Here is a 16,828-nt window from a genome sequence, read left to right as displayed (position 1 = left end):
TGTTTGTTTTCAGACTTTGTATGTAGCATTATTAGATCGTCTGTGGTACTGTGACACCAGTTTTGGGTGGTTGAGGTTCAAACAGTTGTATTAGACATATATATTCAGATAATCTACTGCATTTCTTCCCCCTATTGAAATTTTCCGTTGTCCACACGCTTTGGCTTTATAATTGTTAAAGAGTATAAAATGGATAAAGAAGCAATTTGTTCAAATAATTGGCTTGCCTAGCTCATATTAGTAGACGTCATCACGACTCCCGAGGGTGGAAAATCCAGGTCGTGACAATAGATAATCGAAATTCTTCTGAGATAATTTAAATAGTTAGATAAAAAATTTAATTTGGATTATACACATTAAATTGACCAAAAAATTAGTATAAACTATGAATTTCATCTATTACTATTTATTAAAATTAAAATTACAGTTTTTAACGCTATATTGCTGTTCGATAACTTTATGTAACAAATGAGAATTACTAATTTTTTATTTTGACATTTTAACAACTTAGTACCAAAATTAGTCGAATCAAATAAAAAATAAAGATGAGTAAAGCAGGTTATATTTTAAAATTTTAATTATATACATTAAATTAAGCAAAATTAGTAATATGATTTTTGTAAAATAATAGGCTGACGCATAAATATGACGAAGATATAGAAATCTAAAATCATGAAAAATAATCATTGTCATATGTATATTACGTAATGAGAAGACGAAATAAGAGCAGAAATTTTTTTGGAGAAGTACAACGGGTAATGGGAATTTTACAACAATTCCGAGCAATCTCCGGGAAGCTTTTCAACCGGAGAAGTCAATAGAAACTATCAGAAGATGCATATGCTTTAGGTTGAAGCAGGGGCGGCCCGTCCATAAAGCAGGTAAACCAACTACTTTAGGCCCCATATTTATGGAGGACTTTATTTTTTTTAAAGAGAAATTTTCATAAAGCACTATCTTTAGTGGTAATTAGCTATCTATAGATACCATTTGCTATATTACGGATTGTAGATCCGTTTTATGTTGTTATAAGATGTATTAGATGTATTTAAGTGAATACAGTAGCAAAAATAGACGTGAATCAGGAAAGTCCAGCTAATCAGTTGTTGTATTTGAGTATATTCGACTGTATTCATGGCGTGAAACATGGGATTACAGCTGGACAGATTGTTGTATTCGACTGTATTCACGGCGTGAAACATGAGATTACACTATTTTTAAACGGAAAGTGAATCAATTAACATAATATACTCCTAATATAACTCAACAAACTCAATCATAACACACAAATTTTGTATTTCCTTGTATAAAAAAATTCTCAACAGAAAAATACCCTAAAAACATAGCAATCTTCAGAGAAATTATATAATACACCTGAATACATAAATTATATTAATTTAAAAAAACATATGAATACATTCATGACATATAGCGAGACAGTGACTACAATTAAATACATAGAATACAGCGGGATACATTGAAATACAATGAAAAAAAGACCGTGAATACAATGAAGTAAATGAATACATCGAGATACATTGAATTGTAATGAAAAAAAGACAATGAATACAATGAAATACATGAAAATACAGCGTGATACGTTGAAAATACATTGAAACGGAGGGAAGATTTTTGGGTATGATTGAGTCAAGTCTCATTGCTTTTGGACCTAGACTACCGTTTGAAACGCGTTGCAACGTAAACTTTACGAATCTTGTACTAGCTATTTGTGCTGGTCGTTAATGGGGTTCTTGCCCTGTTTTGGCGTTTGTTATGTCCAGGCATGTGACAAGGGTTTTTTGGGTGGGAAGCGCTGGTTGTTGTGGCTGGAAACGGGTGTTCTGGCCGCTGGTGTTGTTGGTAGAAGAGGGTGGACGACTGGAGGCTTGGGAGTGAAGAGGAGAAGGACTTTGGGTGGCTCAGGCTTAGAGGTTCAGGGGGGTCGCTGGCTCTTGGATTTTTCGGCGACTGATGGCTGGCGGCAGTGAGCAGTTGGTGGACTGGCGGCGGCTGCTTAGGGGCGTTGGATGCTGCTAGTTTTGGGGGTTCTCATGATCTAGGGTGTGTGGAAGAAGTAGAAGTGGTTGTTGGTTGTGAGATCGGCGAGAGGAGCCCTCAATCATGTTTTCAGGGAATGAGGGAAGAGAATGGCATGTATCAAAGTAGAGAGAAAAACAAAATAGTGTAGCTGAATAACGTATTTAGTGGCTTAGAGGTAGGAGGTAACTAAAATTAGATATTTCGCTATAAACATTAAAAGGTATCTATAGAATATAATATTTTTAAATAGTATTTATTTAAAATAAATAAGGTGTTAACCTTTGCTATAGGAGGTAAAAATTCATTTTTTTAACACCTGATAGGCTATATATAAATTTTAAAAAAAAAAGTTATGGGAAGTGAAAAAGTTTGATTTTTTTATTTAACAAATATAGAGACGAAGGATTTGCAACTGCTTTGATTTCTGTCAAGAAAATTGCATTTGAAACTAATATCGACCTAGATTCTATAAGAAACGTGTAATATATAGGAAGAAACAATTTGAGGAGAATGTCAATAGTGAAATCTCGAAATCTCTCGAATAGTCTTTTAGAGTTGATTACCTTTTATACTAACTCCCTCTGGTCCATAATAAATGACTTTTTAACCTGTGTTGTGCCCCTTAAGAAAATACTGACTCCTAAAATAAAATTGTATTTTGACTGAATTATCCTTAATTAAAATTTATATGTTATTAACTTGACACATTGAGATATGTAAATAAGAACAAATTTTGAAAAAAATAAAGTTAATTCCATCTCGATTATATAAAAAGACATTTATTTTGGACCGAAATAAAAGTCAAAAAGTCACTTATTATGAACCAGAGAGAGTAGTAGACAAAATTATGTTTGCACTTTAAAATAGATTTGAACAATTAGAGGCATAAGAAAATATTTTTGGTTTTCTATTTAGCGATAAAAATTGAGATCACTAGATGATGGAAATTTAAAAAAATATTGCCTTCATCTTGAATGCTCCTTAAATCATAATAATCAACCCGATATTGATAGTTTAGATTTATTTTCTGAATTAAAAATATTAAAGAAAATAGTACAATTAGAAGATAACAATTTAATTGATATACTCAATCAAATAAAAAGATTCGATTATTTTTCAAATACCTATATTACTTGTAGAATAATGTTAATAACTCCTATTACCGGTTCTTCAGCGAAAAAAAGTGTTTCAAAATTAAAATTGATAGAACCTTACCTAAGATCAACAATGTCTCAAAGATATTAAATGAATTAGCTATGTTGTCAATTGAGAAAGATTTGTTAGGAAAAATTGATTATAAAAAAATTAATAATAATTTTGCATCTAAAAAAAGTTAGAAAAATAGACTTCAAATAAAAATAAAATATTTTTTATTAATAAAAAGTTAAGGCCCCTCATAAAATTTGGCTTTAGATCACGAAATTGGTCGGGCCGCCCCTGGATCGAAGGTGTTGTTGTAAGGAGCTGGTTATGTTTAACGGAAAGTTTTCCTTTTACTGTTAGTTTTAGGTTATAGGACCAAAACAGTACACTTTTTGTATAGATTAAGGACCTTTTGCTAGCCCAATGGATTAAGACTTATTTATTCAATCCGTATATGTTGGACCTATATAATTAATTCATGGGATTTTTACCTATCTATACCATATATCAAATCTTATTACCAAAAATGTTCATAATTTGTTATTTACCCATGTAGTCCACACTTTTACTACAAATTATATACCAATCCAAAAATAGGTAGATTTTGCCATTAAAAAAGCCCTAAAATGAAGGCACCAAATCTGATGTGATTCTGTCAAGGATTTTATTCGAATTTTGAAACTGAAGGAGATCTCTCTTCCTGATGAAGGCACCAGTTGCGTAATTCTCTCCTTCCTCAACAGAAAGAGATCTCTGTTGATATCAGCTACAACAAAAAACGCAATCAAATTGTACAATTACTGAAGAGAGACTATATCTGTTCTTCGTCTCAAATTGTACAAAATTGCTCTTCGTCGATATCAGTACTCAAATTGTAGAAACTATATCTGTTCTTCGTCTTTTTTCCTATCAACTACACGAAATCATGTCAAAAATCCCAATAATGCTGAAATCGAATGGTAATTGGGATAACTATGGCAGATTTAGAGATTTTGAAGTTGATGCCATTGTGGTAGATGATAATGCAAACTACGGAATTCTCAGTTCTACAATTGCAGAACAATTATCGATTGATACATCGGATAAAATTATAGAAATCAAATACATTGTGAACGAGAATTGTCCTCCAATGGAGATTAGGAATGATATGGGGGTTCGTGCTTACATGGAAACCAAAAAGGAGAATAAAAACTTAGGTTCGTATCTTTTATGTATAAGCGTAAGAGATTTCAATATGGAATTGGCAATCAACAATGAAAGTACCAGTGCAGGTATGTTTGATTCGACATTGCAGAGAGTTATGGTGTTACTATGTTATCTACAATATTACTACAATTACCTACAATTAAACTACAAAGCTCACATAGTACTGAAAAGGATAAAGCAATGTTGCTTTCAAAATTATCTACATAGAAACTACATTTATGAATTTATTGTTTGCAGGTTCGTCTGGATCCCTAAACTTACTTGAATTTCCATCCTCACCAGCTATATAGGAATATCAAAGTGAAATAATAACTGAATCTACGCAAACATATATTGAAGAAGGACAAGTTTATCAAGACAAGCAAACAGTAGTTGCTGCAATGAAGAATTATTCAGTGATGCACAAGTTCCAGTTCAGAGTAAAAAGATCTAGTCATAGAAGGTATGTAGTTATTTGTGGATAATATATCAGCAAAATCAGTGTATGATTGAAGATAGGTGGGTTTTATAAATTGTAGTTAAATTGTAGTCAGTTTGTAGTTAATTGTAGTTTTTTCATAAATTTGTGTAAATATTGTATTTCTTTTGTAGCTACTGGCTTATATGTGTTGCTGAAAGCTGTAAATGGCATTTCAAGGCAACGTCAATTAATGATTCGGCAATGTTCAAGATAAGAAGTTTCAGCCGTCAACACACATGCTGCCTAATGGACGAAACATTCATACAGCGCAAACGTACTGCAACAGTACTTGGTAGCATGGTCGTTCCAAAGTATTGTGATCCTAAGACTGTTTACACACCAAAGGACATACAAACTGACATGTTATCCGAACATGGACTGAACCTAAGCTACATGCAAGCATGGAGAGCAAAGGAAAAAGCTTTACAGTTTTTGAGAGGGAATCCGTGTGACTCCTACAACAAATTACCCAAATATTTTTATATTCTTGAGAAGAATTATCCTTGTTCTGTTGTTAAATTGAAGAAGGCAGGAGATGATTGCTTCTTATACGCATTTGTTGCTCTTTGTACATCAATAAATGGTTGGCAACATTGTAGGCCGGTAGTAGTGGTTGATGGAACATTCTTAAAGTCAGCCTACAGGGGGATTATGCTGACAGCAAGCACCATGGATGCAGCAGGTAAATAATGGAATAATTTTGTACATTTTGTAGACAGTCTTTAAAATGCAGTTAAATTGTAGTTATGTTGTAGTTATTTTGTAGTTATATAAAAGAATGTAGTTAACATGTCTATATTTCTCAATATATATTGTAGTTGTTATTTAATCATATTTTATGTCTTAAAAATGTAGGTACTATTTTTCCCTTGGCATATGCTGTGGTTGATTCTGAAAACGACGCGTCTTGGAAGTGGTTCTTTGAGCAATTCAAGGAGGCATATGGTGAAAGACCTTCAATGTGTGTTGTTTCAGATAGGCATGAGAGTATACTGAAGGCAACATCAGTTGTCTATCTGGGATTGGCACACTACTCTTGCATGTGGCATATATGGACAAATATAAGGTCAAAATTCAAGAAGGGACATCTACAATTACATGAATTGTACTTTGCTACAGCACGGTCATACATTATGGATGAATTTAATGAAAGGATGTTGAAGATTGAAGAGGTAGACCTGCGTGTAAAGTCTTACCTATATGATATTGGCTATCATAGATGGTCAAGAGTACATGCAACGGTGAATAGAACTTTTACTATGACGTCAAACATTGCCGAGTCGTTGAATGCTGTAACAAAAGATGCAAGAGAGCTTCCAATATTTGATCTATTTGAGTATATGAGGACTCTTCTTGAACGTTGGACAAAAGAAAAGTTATCGAAGGCAAATGGTACTTTCACATACCTTGGTCAGAAATACAACAAAGAATTGGAAGACAACAGTACATTATCTCAGAAACTAAGGGTAAGATATTTTTTTTTGGTGCAGTAGAATCAAAAAAGTACTAGCCGCAGTTTTTCCAGATTGTAGTTAAACTGTAGTCAAATTGTCGGTAATAATAGTTTGTAGATGAGCTGTAATATATTTGTTGCTGATTTGTAGGTAAATTGTTGATAATCCATTTTAATGATTGATGTATTATTATTTCTGTTTGGTCTTCAATTGTAGGTGACGGATTCAACAGATCATATACATACTGTGTTAGATGGTGTGAAGCGGTACATTGTGTGTCTAGAAAACAAGAAATGTAGCTGTGGACAATTCCAAATACAAAAAAAAGATGATCAAATACAAAAAATTGACAAAATGAATTACAATTTTAAAGTATAAAAATGGTGAACAGACAGTGTAAAATGAAGCATTCATACCTCCTAGATACTTTATCACTACGAATGTATAACCAGTTGGTGAACCTTTCTGTCAATTCAGGATCTACATTTTCACCTATGACACTTGTGAAGGGGTGCTTGAGGTAAAAAAATTTAGGTCCAATAGATGTGCTGCCTCCAGAACTATACAAAGATGTGAAAGGTGATCGTGCATGTTTTCCCGGTTGCCTGGTTCTACCGGGATGAACAGGGGTTGATTCATCTCGTATGGGCTCGCCATACATGACCAACTGTGATAAGTTTTCTGGCAGCTCAAAGTCATCCAATGTCAAACCTTTGTTTTCAATGCCTTCAGGAACAACTTTTTTATCAATGCCTTCAGGAACAACTTCAGTCACAATCACACCGTGAATTGGCGACTGTGGAACTTCACCTTCTGTAGATAAGTGTAGATCTATGTAGATATGAACAATATTATGGAGTTATAGAGAATATATTACCTGCTTGTTGTGGCTCAGCCACTTCATCAATTACTGGTTCTTCCTCAATATTTCCTTGTAGATGTTCTGCTGAAACATCAGCTTGAATGAATAATTGAGAATGAGAATTGTAGATATATGTAGGAATATGTAGTTAAGGTGTAAATTATTAAAATTTTGCATTAAAACCTTATTGTAATGAAGGAATGGTTTTGTACCTGCTTTATATGCCTCAGCTGCTTCTTGGAAGTCAGGATATAAGTCAACATGTGGTTGAAAATGTTCTGGAGAAATTGTAGCTGCAACACATAGTAAAAAAATGATTAGTATAATTAAATAATGCTGTCTTGAAATTTGTAGATATGTATGTAGGAATTTTGTAGATACATGTATTGCTTGTGCTTCCATGCAGTTGATCACCAGCATTGAACTGGAATTGCTGGTTGTTCTCTCCTTGATGTTGGTAATTATTTTTTGTTGAACTACCAGCAAACTACAATTTTGGGGAATATTTGAGACTACTTTATTCATATGTCTTAATTAGTCTTAGTACAAAATTATATGTAAATTCTTACCTTTGACTCGTCCAAATCAAACCTCTTGTTTATCACATTCATAACACCCTTCAAAGATTGATCTATGAACTCTCGAAGGCTTGAGAGTTCCTCAAAAACATCCTTCCTATAGGCATCTAACTTTCCATCAACCTAAAAATTAAATATATAATTAGTTGGTAATCTTATTCTAACTGCTACAGTTACACTACAATTCAACAAATATAATTGTTATAGATTTATACCACAAATTAACTACAATGTATAACATACTATAATTGTTATGTAATGAAGTCAAAATGTAGCAAATTATGTCAATATATTGTAGTTATTCATAATACCTGCACAATCCCCTTTTCCAACTTCATGAGCTTGCTACTGACAGATTCAATGTCCTCTTGATAATCTGTATATTTGGGTTCAAATGATGGAGAAGCAGCAGTTGGAACATGTGATGGTTGAGCACCATGTTCATCTTCATATTGAATCTTGTCTGGCAGATTAAGCACTCCAAGCTCTTCTCCAGATTCAATCATGTTTGTGAACTGAATGATGAAAATAACAGTTAATTCAAGTGACAAAAAAAATGTAGATTCAATGTAGTTATTATGAATGTAATTGTAGCATCATACAAAAGTGGAAAAAAATACCTTGATCCACTCAGGCTTGATCATCTTCTCTTCAATTGCAGTTAACCAAATCTGCCCCTTTGTAGCTGACCATCTTAAAATGCGAGGTATAGATTCAGAACATCTCGTAGCAAGCTCGGTGCTGACGGACTAGCAACACTCATATAGCCACACTTGCAAGGCTAATGAGCATCCCCGTATCAGATAAGAATGTACATGGGGATTAAGACGATGTCGGACAGATTCAATAACCTGCTTGAAGGATTTGATACCCCATGGGTATGATTCAAAATTACCAGACTCTATTAGAAAGAACATAAACTTGTCTATGAAAGTCACATGGTCTTTATCAGAAGGACAAACAAAAAATTCCAACATATAAAGAATGCACAACTTCACCGCATCCACATCGTTTGCCCATGCTTTATTAGTCACTACATTTTTCAAATGCCATTTCTCAACCCTTTCTTTGTTCGGAAAATATGTATTCATTAAAGGGCTAACATAGGTGGAAGTGTAACCATAGTCTGAAAACTTATTCACACAATTAAGACCAGTTATCAACCCAAATTCTCTCAAGGAAAAATTAAATTTTTCACCCTTAAATAGTACTGAAAAATATGAGTCAGTAGACTTTGTCAATTCATACTTCATCAGAAGATGAAGTGATTGGTTTTGCATACAGATTGTGGGGAGACCTAATAAGTAACCAAAACAAGTTTTTCTGAAAACCCTTAAAGCATTCAGAGAGAGTAAAGCTTGTATCTGGCTAGGTATGCTAGGATCACACAAACTGTGGAATCTAAGCACACCATAATCAACATTTTGTTGTGCAAAGTAAGGTCCATTCTGTAGAAAATATAAAATTAATGAACATTAGTAGTTTGCATAAAAAGGAAGCAGTAATCTACATATAACTACATGACAAATACAAAATATAACTAGAAGAAGAATAGCCTACCCACACCTATAACTACAAAACAATAACAGAAGAACAATGCACGTGTAAACATTATCTACAGGATGTAACAGTTACTTCAAGTATCTCACATAAATGTAGATTAACTGTAGTTAGAATGAAGTTAAATATATGAGCTATACAGGCTACAATAAAAAATAACATATCTACAATTTAACCATCAGACTACACATCAACTACAAACTAACTACATTTATACACTGTCTAAGAGTCACAGTTCCAATTAAACTACAAAATTGAGACAAAGAATCTACAAAACAGTTACTTCAAGTATCTCACATAAATGTAGATTAACTGTAGTTAGAATGAAGTTAAATATATGAGCTATACAGGCTACAATAAAAAATATCATATCTACAATTTAACCATCAGACTACACATCAACTACAAACTAACTACATTTATACACTGTCTAAGAGTCACAGTTCCAATTAAACTACAAAATTGAGACAAAGAATCTACAAAATTAGGACAACACCACATTTTACCAAAATACACTTGAACAATCAAAGAAGAACAATGCACGTGTAAACATTATCTACAGAATGTAACAGTTACTTCAAGTAACTCACAAAATGTAGATTAATTGTATTTAGAATGAAGTTAAATGTAGCAGCAATACAGGTTGCAATGAAAAATACCATCTCTACAATTTAACGATCAGACTACAAATCAACTACAAACTAACTACAGTTATACACTGTCTAATAATCACAGTTCCATTAAACCTACAAAATCGCGAAAAATAATCTACAAAATTAGGACAATACCACATTTGGCCAAAACACACTTGAACAACAGATTTTTACAACCAAAATCAAACTACAAAACAGTGAGGAAACATAAATAGTGTTTACCTTTATTGAAATTTTTTCCTTAACCAATTTTGGTACTTTTTTTGAGGGTTTCTTCTTCTTTGGTTTTGATGAAGAAGGAGAGACCTTGTGTTTTTTCACAGATGGAACTTTGGGAGAATCATCTACAAAATCGTCATCTACACTCAACTCTTTCCCCTTGCGTTTCAGTTGATTCTCGACTAGTTTATCAACTCCACCAACATCAACATCGTGCAAATGCTTGCTTCTCATTTCCGCACGAATTTGTCTAGGAGATGAAATACCAGTAGTTTGTTCACTTGCATGCGTCGTTTGTGGGTTTTTTGGTGGTGATTTTGGTGTTAAAACACCCAAATCAAAGGTTGGAATATCAGCTAATATAGCTTTTGATGATTTTTTTTGGGGAGTGTTGGTTTTTTTCATGATTTAGGAGTTGAAGACAAAGATGGAAGTGAATTCAAATCGGGGGGGATACTATCAACTGAAGGTAATTAAGTGGAGAAGAAAGTGATGGTAATTGTGGGTGAGAAGAGATTGTACGAGAATGGAGGAAAAACTGAAGGTAAATCGTGGGGGTGGGGGGAATTAACTGAAGGTAAATCGTAGGGGGTGTGGGGGGTGGGAGGAGAGAGAGGCGGGTAAACCAAATAACGTGAAAATACAGTCCTAAAATCACGCCTAAAATAAATGAAGGAATAATTATACCCTTAATTTGAATTATGGTATAGAAATGGTAATTTGGTATGCTTAAATGTAATAAACACAAACCTTAAACATTGAGGGTAATAAGGTTTGATATATGGTATAGATAGGTAAAAATCCCTTTGATCATTCCTCACATGCAATATACATGGATTTCGCATTTGAACTTTATGGTTTCAGATTCGAAAGTTTACCGCATTTCATCTAATTTATTGGGTTCAAAATCTCTTATTTAATAATAATTTATGTGAATTTATTTCTTTTTAATCAGTTAAAAAAGAATAAACCTTTTTCTAATACTGTAACTTTTAATTTTAGTATTCCAATATTATCCTTAATGAAAAGTTTTCACGCCATACAATTGGTATGTCATGTTTTACATTACAAGTTTTAAAAAATTTGCAGTCACACAAATATATCTCATTTGTTACATAAAGTTATGGAACTACAATAAAGCATTAAAAACTGTAATTTTAATTTTAAGGAATAGTAATAGATGAAATTCATCTTTCTAATTTCGTGGTTAATTTAATGTGTATAGTCGAAATTAAATTCTTATTTCGAACTATTTAAATTATCTCAATTTTTTAAATTCTATTCGATTGTTTTTGCTACTAATTCGTTAGAACATCATAGAATATTAATAATTCTCATTTGTTATATAAAGTTATCGAACTATAATATAATATTAAAAACTTGTAATTCTACTTTTAAAAAATAGAAACAGATTAAATGAACGACATTTACTTTTAAAAAATATATTATACTTTACCATTAAGGTACACTATTTGACCACATTTGATTTACTCAGTCAAGAGCGAGAATTGAAAATAAAAGTTCCTAATTATCATGTTAGAACAAAGGATCACTCATTGTTCCGTCTAAATAGTTTAATCATAACCATCGAAATTTATAATGTAGGGGTATCAATGTAAGTTAATCGTATGATAAGTATGAATTCAAGTCTAATTGTTTTTCTCTCATTTTCTTTCCTTATGTAATTAAAAAGGTTTAAAGAAAAATAATGTAGCTCAATAATATTTTCAGACTATGCTACTGAATAGGGGTGTCAATGGATATTCGAAAACCGACCAAACCGACCGAACCGTATCGCACCGAACCAATTTTTAGGTTTCTTTTTAAGAAACCGTAGGTTTTTATATAAATTTATAACCGCACCGATAATTAGGGTAAGTTTTTTATTTTATAAAAATAAACCAAAAAAAACCCGAACTGTACCGAATAAATTTTACATGTAGAAAATATATTTATTTAGTAAGTTTAAAAATAATAATGCATTAAATTTTCTTTGAGCCTTGGAATTATGAAAACTATTACAAGTCAACAAGTAATTAAACTCAAAATACTAATTCCTAAAACCTATTATGTTACTTCTACTTAAACCAAGTTATTTCAAGTATCTTTATTAGCAAGACACAAAGTATTCTAGCAATTATGAGTAGCAAACTATAATGTATTGAATATGTTTCTTTTCATATAATTTAGATTTATTTTTTTGAATATTTAATCTTCTATAGACTTAAAATTCTTGAGTCCCAACTTGGTACATCTTTTAACTCGTGTGATTAATATTTTCTTTGCCTTTGTTTGATTTCTTTTACGCTGTTGTAGAATAGTTGATGGATCTATACTATGGCCATATTTTTTTTTTAAATTCATCACCCTTTAAACAATAAAAATGTCTAGAGAGTTTTGCTAAGTCCTATAAAAGAACGTACGTTATTGCAATTCTACTTCTACTGATGAATTTTACATGATATTAAAAAAATACCAATAATTAACCGAACCGTACCGATACCGAAGAGAAACCGACATGATTGAGACGGTTTCGAAAAGTCTAATTTTGGTTATATATAATAGAATAACCCAAAAATTGATATGGTACAAATTTTATAAAATAACCGACCGAACCGAACCATTGACACCCCTACTAAGATGATAAGGGGTGGTTTGTTTACAGAATGTCCTGGGTGTATCCCGTGAATAAGCTATGAGTTCATTTATATTTAATAGTTTTGGCTTAAACTATATATTTATGTTAAAAAAATATTTATTCCCTCCGTTTCAATTTATTTAAATTTATTTGATTGGGCACAAAAGTCAAGAAAAAAGAAAAAACTTTTAAATTTTTTAATTATTTGACATTTTAACAACTTAGTACTAAAATTAATCGGACGGCATAAAATAATCAAGATGAGTGAAACAGGTTTTTTTTTTTTAAATTTTTTAGTATGTACATTAAATTTTTTTAATAAAATCTTAGTATTCATATATAGTTTTTTTAAATAACAGGCTGACGCATATATATGATGAAGATATAGAAATATAAAATCACGAAAAATAGTCATTTTCATATGTATATTAGGTAGAGAGAAGACGAAATAAGAGCCAAAAAATTTGTGGACAACAGGTAATGGGAATTTTACAACAATTCCGAGCAGTCGCCGGTAAGCTGTTCAACCGGAGAAATCAACAGAAACCATCAGAAGATGCATATGCTTCTTCAGAAGGTGAGTACAGTGTAACGTCGGCGGTAACCAAAATCAGTGGTCCCGTTAAGTATGACGGAACTCAATCAGATGAGAAAATCAGCAACATTCTCTGCAAGCTCCGGAAATTTGCTATTGTCTCTGCCGTTGACGAGTCTCTCAGAACCGTCGCTGGTCAGTATCTCTCTCTATCTTTCTCTTTCACACACACAACTCCACCATATTCTTTAGGGAATTTTTGTTATTTGGAATGTTTATGTGGTTTATTTCTAAAGGGTTTACGAACTGTTTCCATACTAGTGAGGAATTGTCCGATTTCAATATACTGTTGAATTTTGATTTTGGAATTAGTCGATTACAGTTCGCTTTTTGATAATATTGATGAGGTTGAGCTGGATTTTATGTAAATAGGTTTTCAGATGGTTGGAATTGATTTCATCTCCTAAGCTTTGTACTGCATCAGTATGATGCGGTGTGTGAGGGGAAAATCATATACTACTGTTATACAATATTTTCTTTTTATGACGTAGTGTCGGGGCCAACTTGCGCACACCGACTAATTCCACAGGATACCTGCCACTTCTCACCAGCGGATGGAATAAAATCACCTAATATGTTTTTGCCTCTGCCTGGATTTGAACATGAGCCCTCTTGGTTCTCCTCCCACTTGACCATTAGGTTACACCCTTGGGGGCTATTATACAACATGTTGTTGAGTATGCGGGCATTCCTGTGAGAAACTAGGTGTGTAGTGCCTTAGGAGTTATTGTGATTCTCAAGAGAATACCTTAACTGTCGGTGCAGTGTCTATAATCTTGGTGATGGAGAGAACCTTGGAGTTGGATTTCTCCCTTCTGCCTGCGCAATGTCTAAAATCTTCTTAACTTTATGGTAAAGTAATGCAATCTTGTACCGTGGTGATCACTGGCTAATACATGAACCAATCAGATGGGTTGATTTAGAGAAGAGAGGCTAGGAACCTTTGTTTTAGGAGTGAGCGAAGTATAAAATGGTTGAAAAAGTTTACTACTGTATTATTAACAGTTTCCAGGATTAGCTATTTAAAATAGAATTTATTTAGCTTAAAAGTTTCAGATAACTACTAACCTTCCATCTTGAAGTCGTCTTGTGAATAAACATATGAGGGCCAGGCCATTTTGTGAGTGACAACTGAAAACAGTTGCTGTAGAATGTTAATATTGGGCAACTTTCTACACCAAATATCAGACCAGAACTTAATTCTGTTGGTAAGATTGTGTATACAATGGGTTGCGGAAGTACCTCCCCACTTATTAACTGTCCCCACCATATCCTGTATTATAAGTCTATAATAGAGTCTAGCTTATTTAAGTTTTCCGGTTTACACCCTCATGTTTGTATTTACGCCTTGCTTAACTAGTTCTTCCAGACTTAATTGTCCTTGGAAAAAGGGGAACTTATTGTTTCTGAAGTTTGTTTTGAAGGGGGGTTCGTTTAAGAATGGGGGTATCATTAGGAGAGTGATAATTTGTCCTGCTTAATCCCATGTTTGGTTGATGTGTGGGAAGGACAATAGGTGCAAATAATAATCTATTGCTCCAAGCAAGAAGCTGGTGGGTTTCTAATCAAGGTTAATCTTGAGAAAGCATCTTACTTTATACTCCAGCCAGCACAACCTTCCTTCAGTCTGACCATAATCTTCACTAAAACTTTTGGAATGCAATTCTATACTGACTTAGGATCAGTGGCAGAACTAGGATTCTTAGGAAAAGGGGGTTCAACATTTGAAGAATGAATAATAAAAAATTTCGATAACTCAAAAAAATTTGAGTCAAAATGAAATTAAACTAACAATATATTTGATAAAAAAACTTGCATTCCTTTGAATAACTTTTAGAATTGAAAATGTGAGTGAAAAATGCATTTAAAGGAAGAAAAAGCAAATATATCATACAATAATAAACAAAATACGAATTAATGATGATAACTAAGTAACATAATTCTTTTTTTAAATATAAGTATTAAAAAGCTGTTGTGGGGATGTTCAGATAAAGATCTTTAATCAAAATATAACAAAATACTAATTAAATTTACAAGTTATTAACAGTTTTAATTATAGTAATTAAAAAAGAAAGAAAGGGATTAAAAAAAGACTATGGGACCTTGTGAATGAAATTACGAGAAAGATGATAGAGATTATTACTCGTGTCCTGAAAAATGAAAGATAAGTGCACATTGCTAGATTCGAGCACACGACTTCTACTTCAAATTTGAATCCCCTTACCAAATACGCCACCATACTTTTTATGATTTAAGGGGATTCAAAATCCTTTTTTATGTCAATATTAACATTATTTTGTAAAATCTACACAAAAAATCAGTGAAATTTCAGCAAAGGGGATTGAACCCTCTTTCCGCCATGTGGCTCCGCCCATGCTTAGGATATGATAGTCATAAGATTGGAGTGCTTATTGCTGTTTTAGCCCATAAGTGTACCGTTCATGGGATACTTGGTTCTCCAACCTCCTTCAGGATCCTTGCTATTTCTGCCATCAGCAGTTACAAACAGCTATGTATATGCTGACTCATTCGTCCTTGGAACGAGCTCTACTTGATATTTTTCTTGAACTGAATAATCGTGAGTCGAGATGGTTATCTTTGCCTTCTAGAATTTTCACATATTTCTTTATGATTTTCATCTAACATTTGTTACTTTATGTGTTGATATACCTATTAATTTCAGTATTTTCAATTGTTTCTGCAGGTGGGAGTAAAATCGTAAAGGAAGGATCGAAAGATCAATCGCCTTCACGTCCTAGACTTGACAAACAAGAAATTACTGTTATGATGGAGGAGATGCAAGCAAAGATGGAGAAATTTCAGGATGACATGAATAGCATAAAGCAGCAAAATGGAGTGTCAGCTAAATGTGCAAATGGATTGGATTCCCTTGAGTTCTCTGATGAGCCTATCAAGAGTTCAACGCCTGCAAAATCTAATAGAAAAAAGGTTTTCATTCGTTCTCGGCTGTAGAAAGCAGTACAATCTTGGCAATGAGGAATCTTCACTTCTGTAATTTTCATGTGATTTGCATTGTATCTGTGTAATATATGTATTAATATTTATATAAAAGTATTAAACTGGTATTCAGATGTGCCAACTACAGTGTCCGCTCCACTCCCCAACCAATCAGACATCCTGGGGTGTGCTAATGTTATGCTCTGTGGTTTTTTCTAAAACTCTGCATTCTCTCAAGTGTTTGGTTACTTTACACAATATAACAATTTGATCAAACACCATATTAGTATTAATTTGTTCGACGTATCTCAAGAATGAGCGATAACTAAAAATTCTGTACCATTTGTTTTTTCGATATACAAATTAGATCATAGAAAAAGTTCCCTTAGTAATGCAGTCATTATATCAAACCATATTTTCCCTTTTGCAAAAAATTTAAATGGATGGTCAAAATAACTGCGA

General features: G+C 32.8%; 2 protein-coding genes across 2 annotated transcripts; both read left to right on the top strand.

The window, feature by feature from the left end:
• Positions 1-4,108: 4,108 nt before the first annotated feature.
• Positions 4,109-7,122, top strand: LOC142163424 (uncharacterized). Its single transcript, XM_075220706.1, has 6 exons — positions 4,109-4,454; positions 4,729-4,831; positions 4,981-5,531; positions 5,705-6,315; positions 6,520-6,576; positions 7,063-7,122. The coding sequence occupies exons 1-6, from the start codon at positions 4,109-4,111 to the stop codon at positions 7,120-7,122; spliced, it is 1,728 nt and encodes a 575-aa protein (XP_075076807.1).
• Positions 7,123-13,218: 6,096 nt separating this feature from the next.
• On the top strand, positions 13,219-16,603 carry LOC107791711 (uncharacterized). Its single transcript, XM_016613830.2, has 2 exons — positions 13,219-13,543; positions 16,113-16,603. The coding sequence occupies exons 1-2, from the start codon at positions 13,294-13,296 to the stop codon at positions 16,379-16,381; spliced, it is 519 nt and encodes a 172-aa protein (XP_016469316.1). The 5' UTR covers positions 13,219-13,293; the 3' UTR covers positions 16,382-16,603.
• The last annotated feature ends 225 nt before the right edge of the window (positions 16,604-16,828 follow it).

This window comes from Nicotiana tabacum, chromosome 8 (assembly GCF_000715075.1).
Source record: "Nicotiana tabacum cultivar K326 chromosome 8, ASM71507v2, whole genome shotgun sequence".
In the NCBI taxonomy this organism is placed as follows: domain Eukaryota; kingdom Viridiplantae; phylum Streptophyta; class Magnoliopsida; order Solanales; family Solanaceae; genus Nicotiana; species Nicotiana tabacum.
This window is presented reverse-complemented; position numbering and strand designations above follow the sequence as displayed.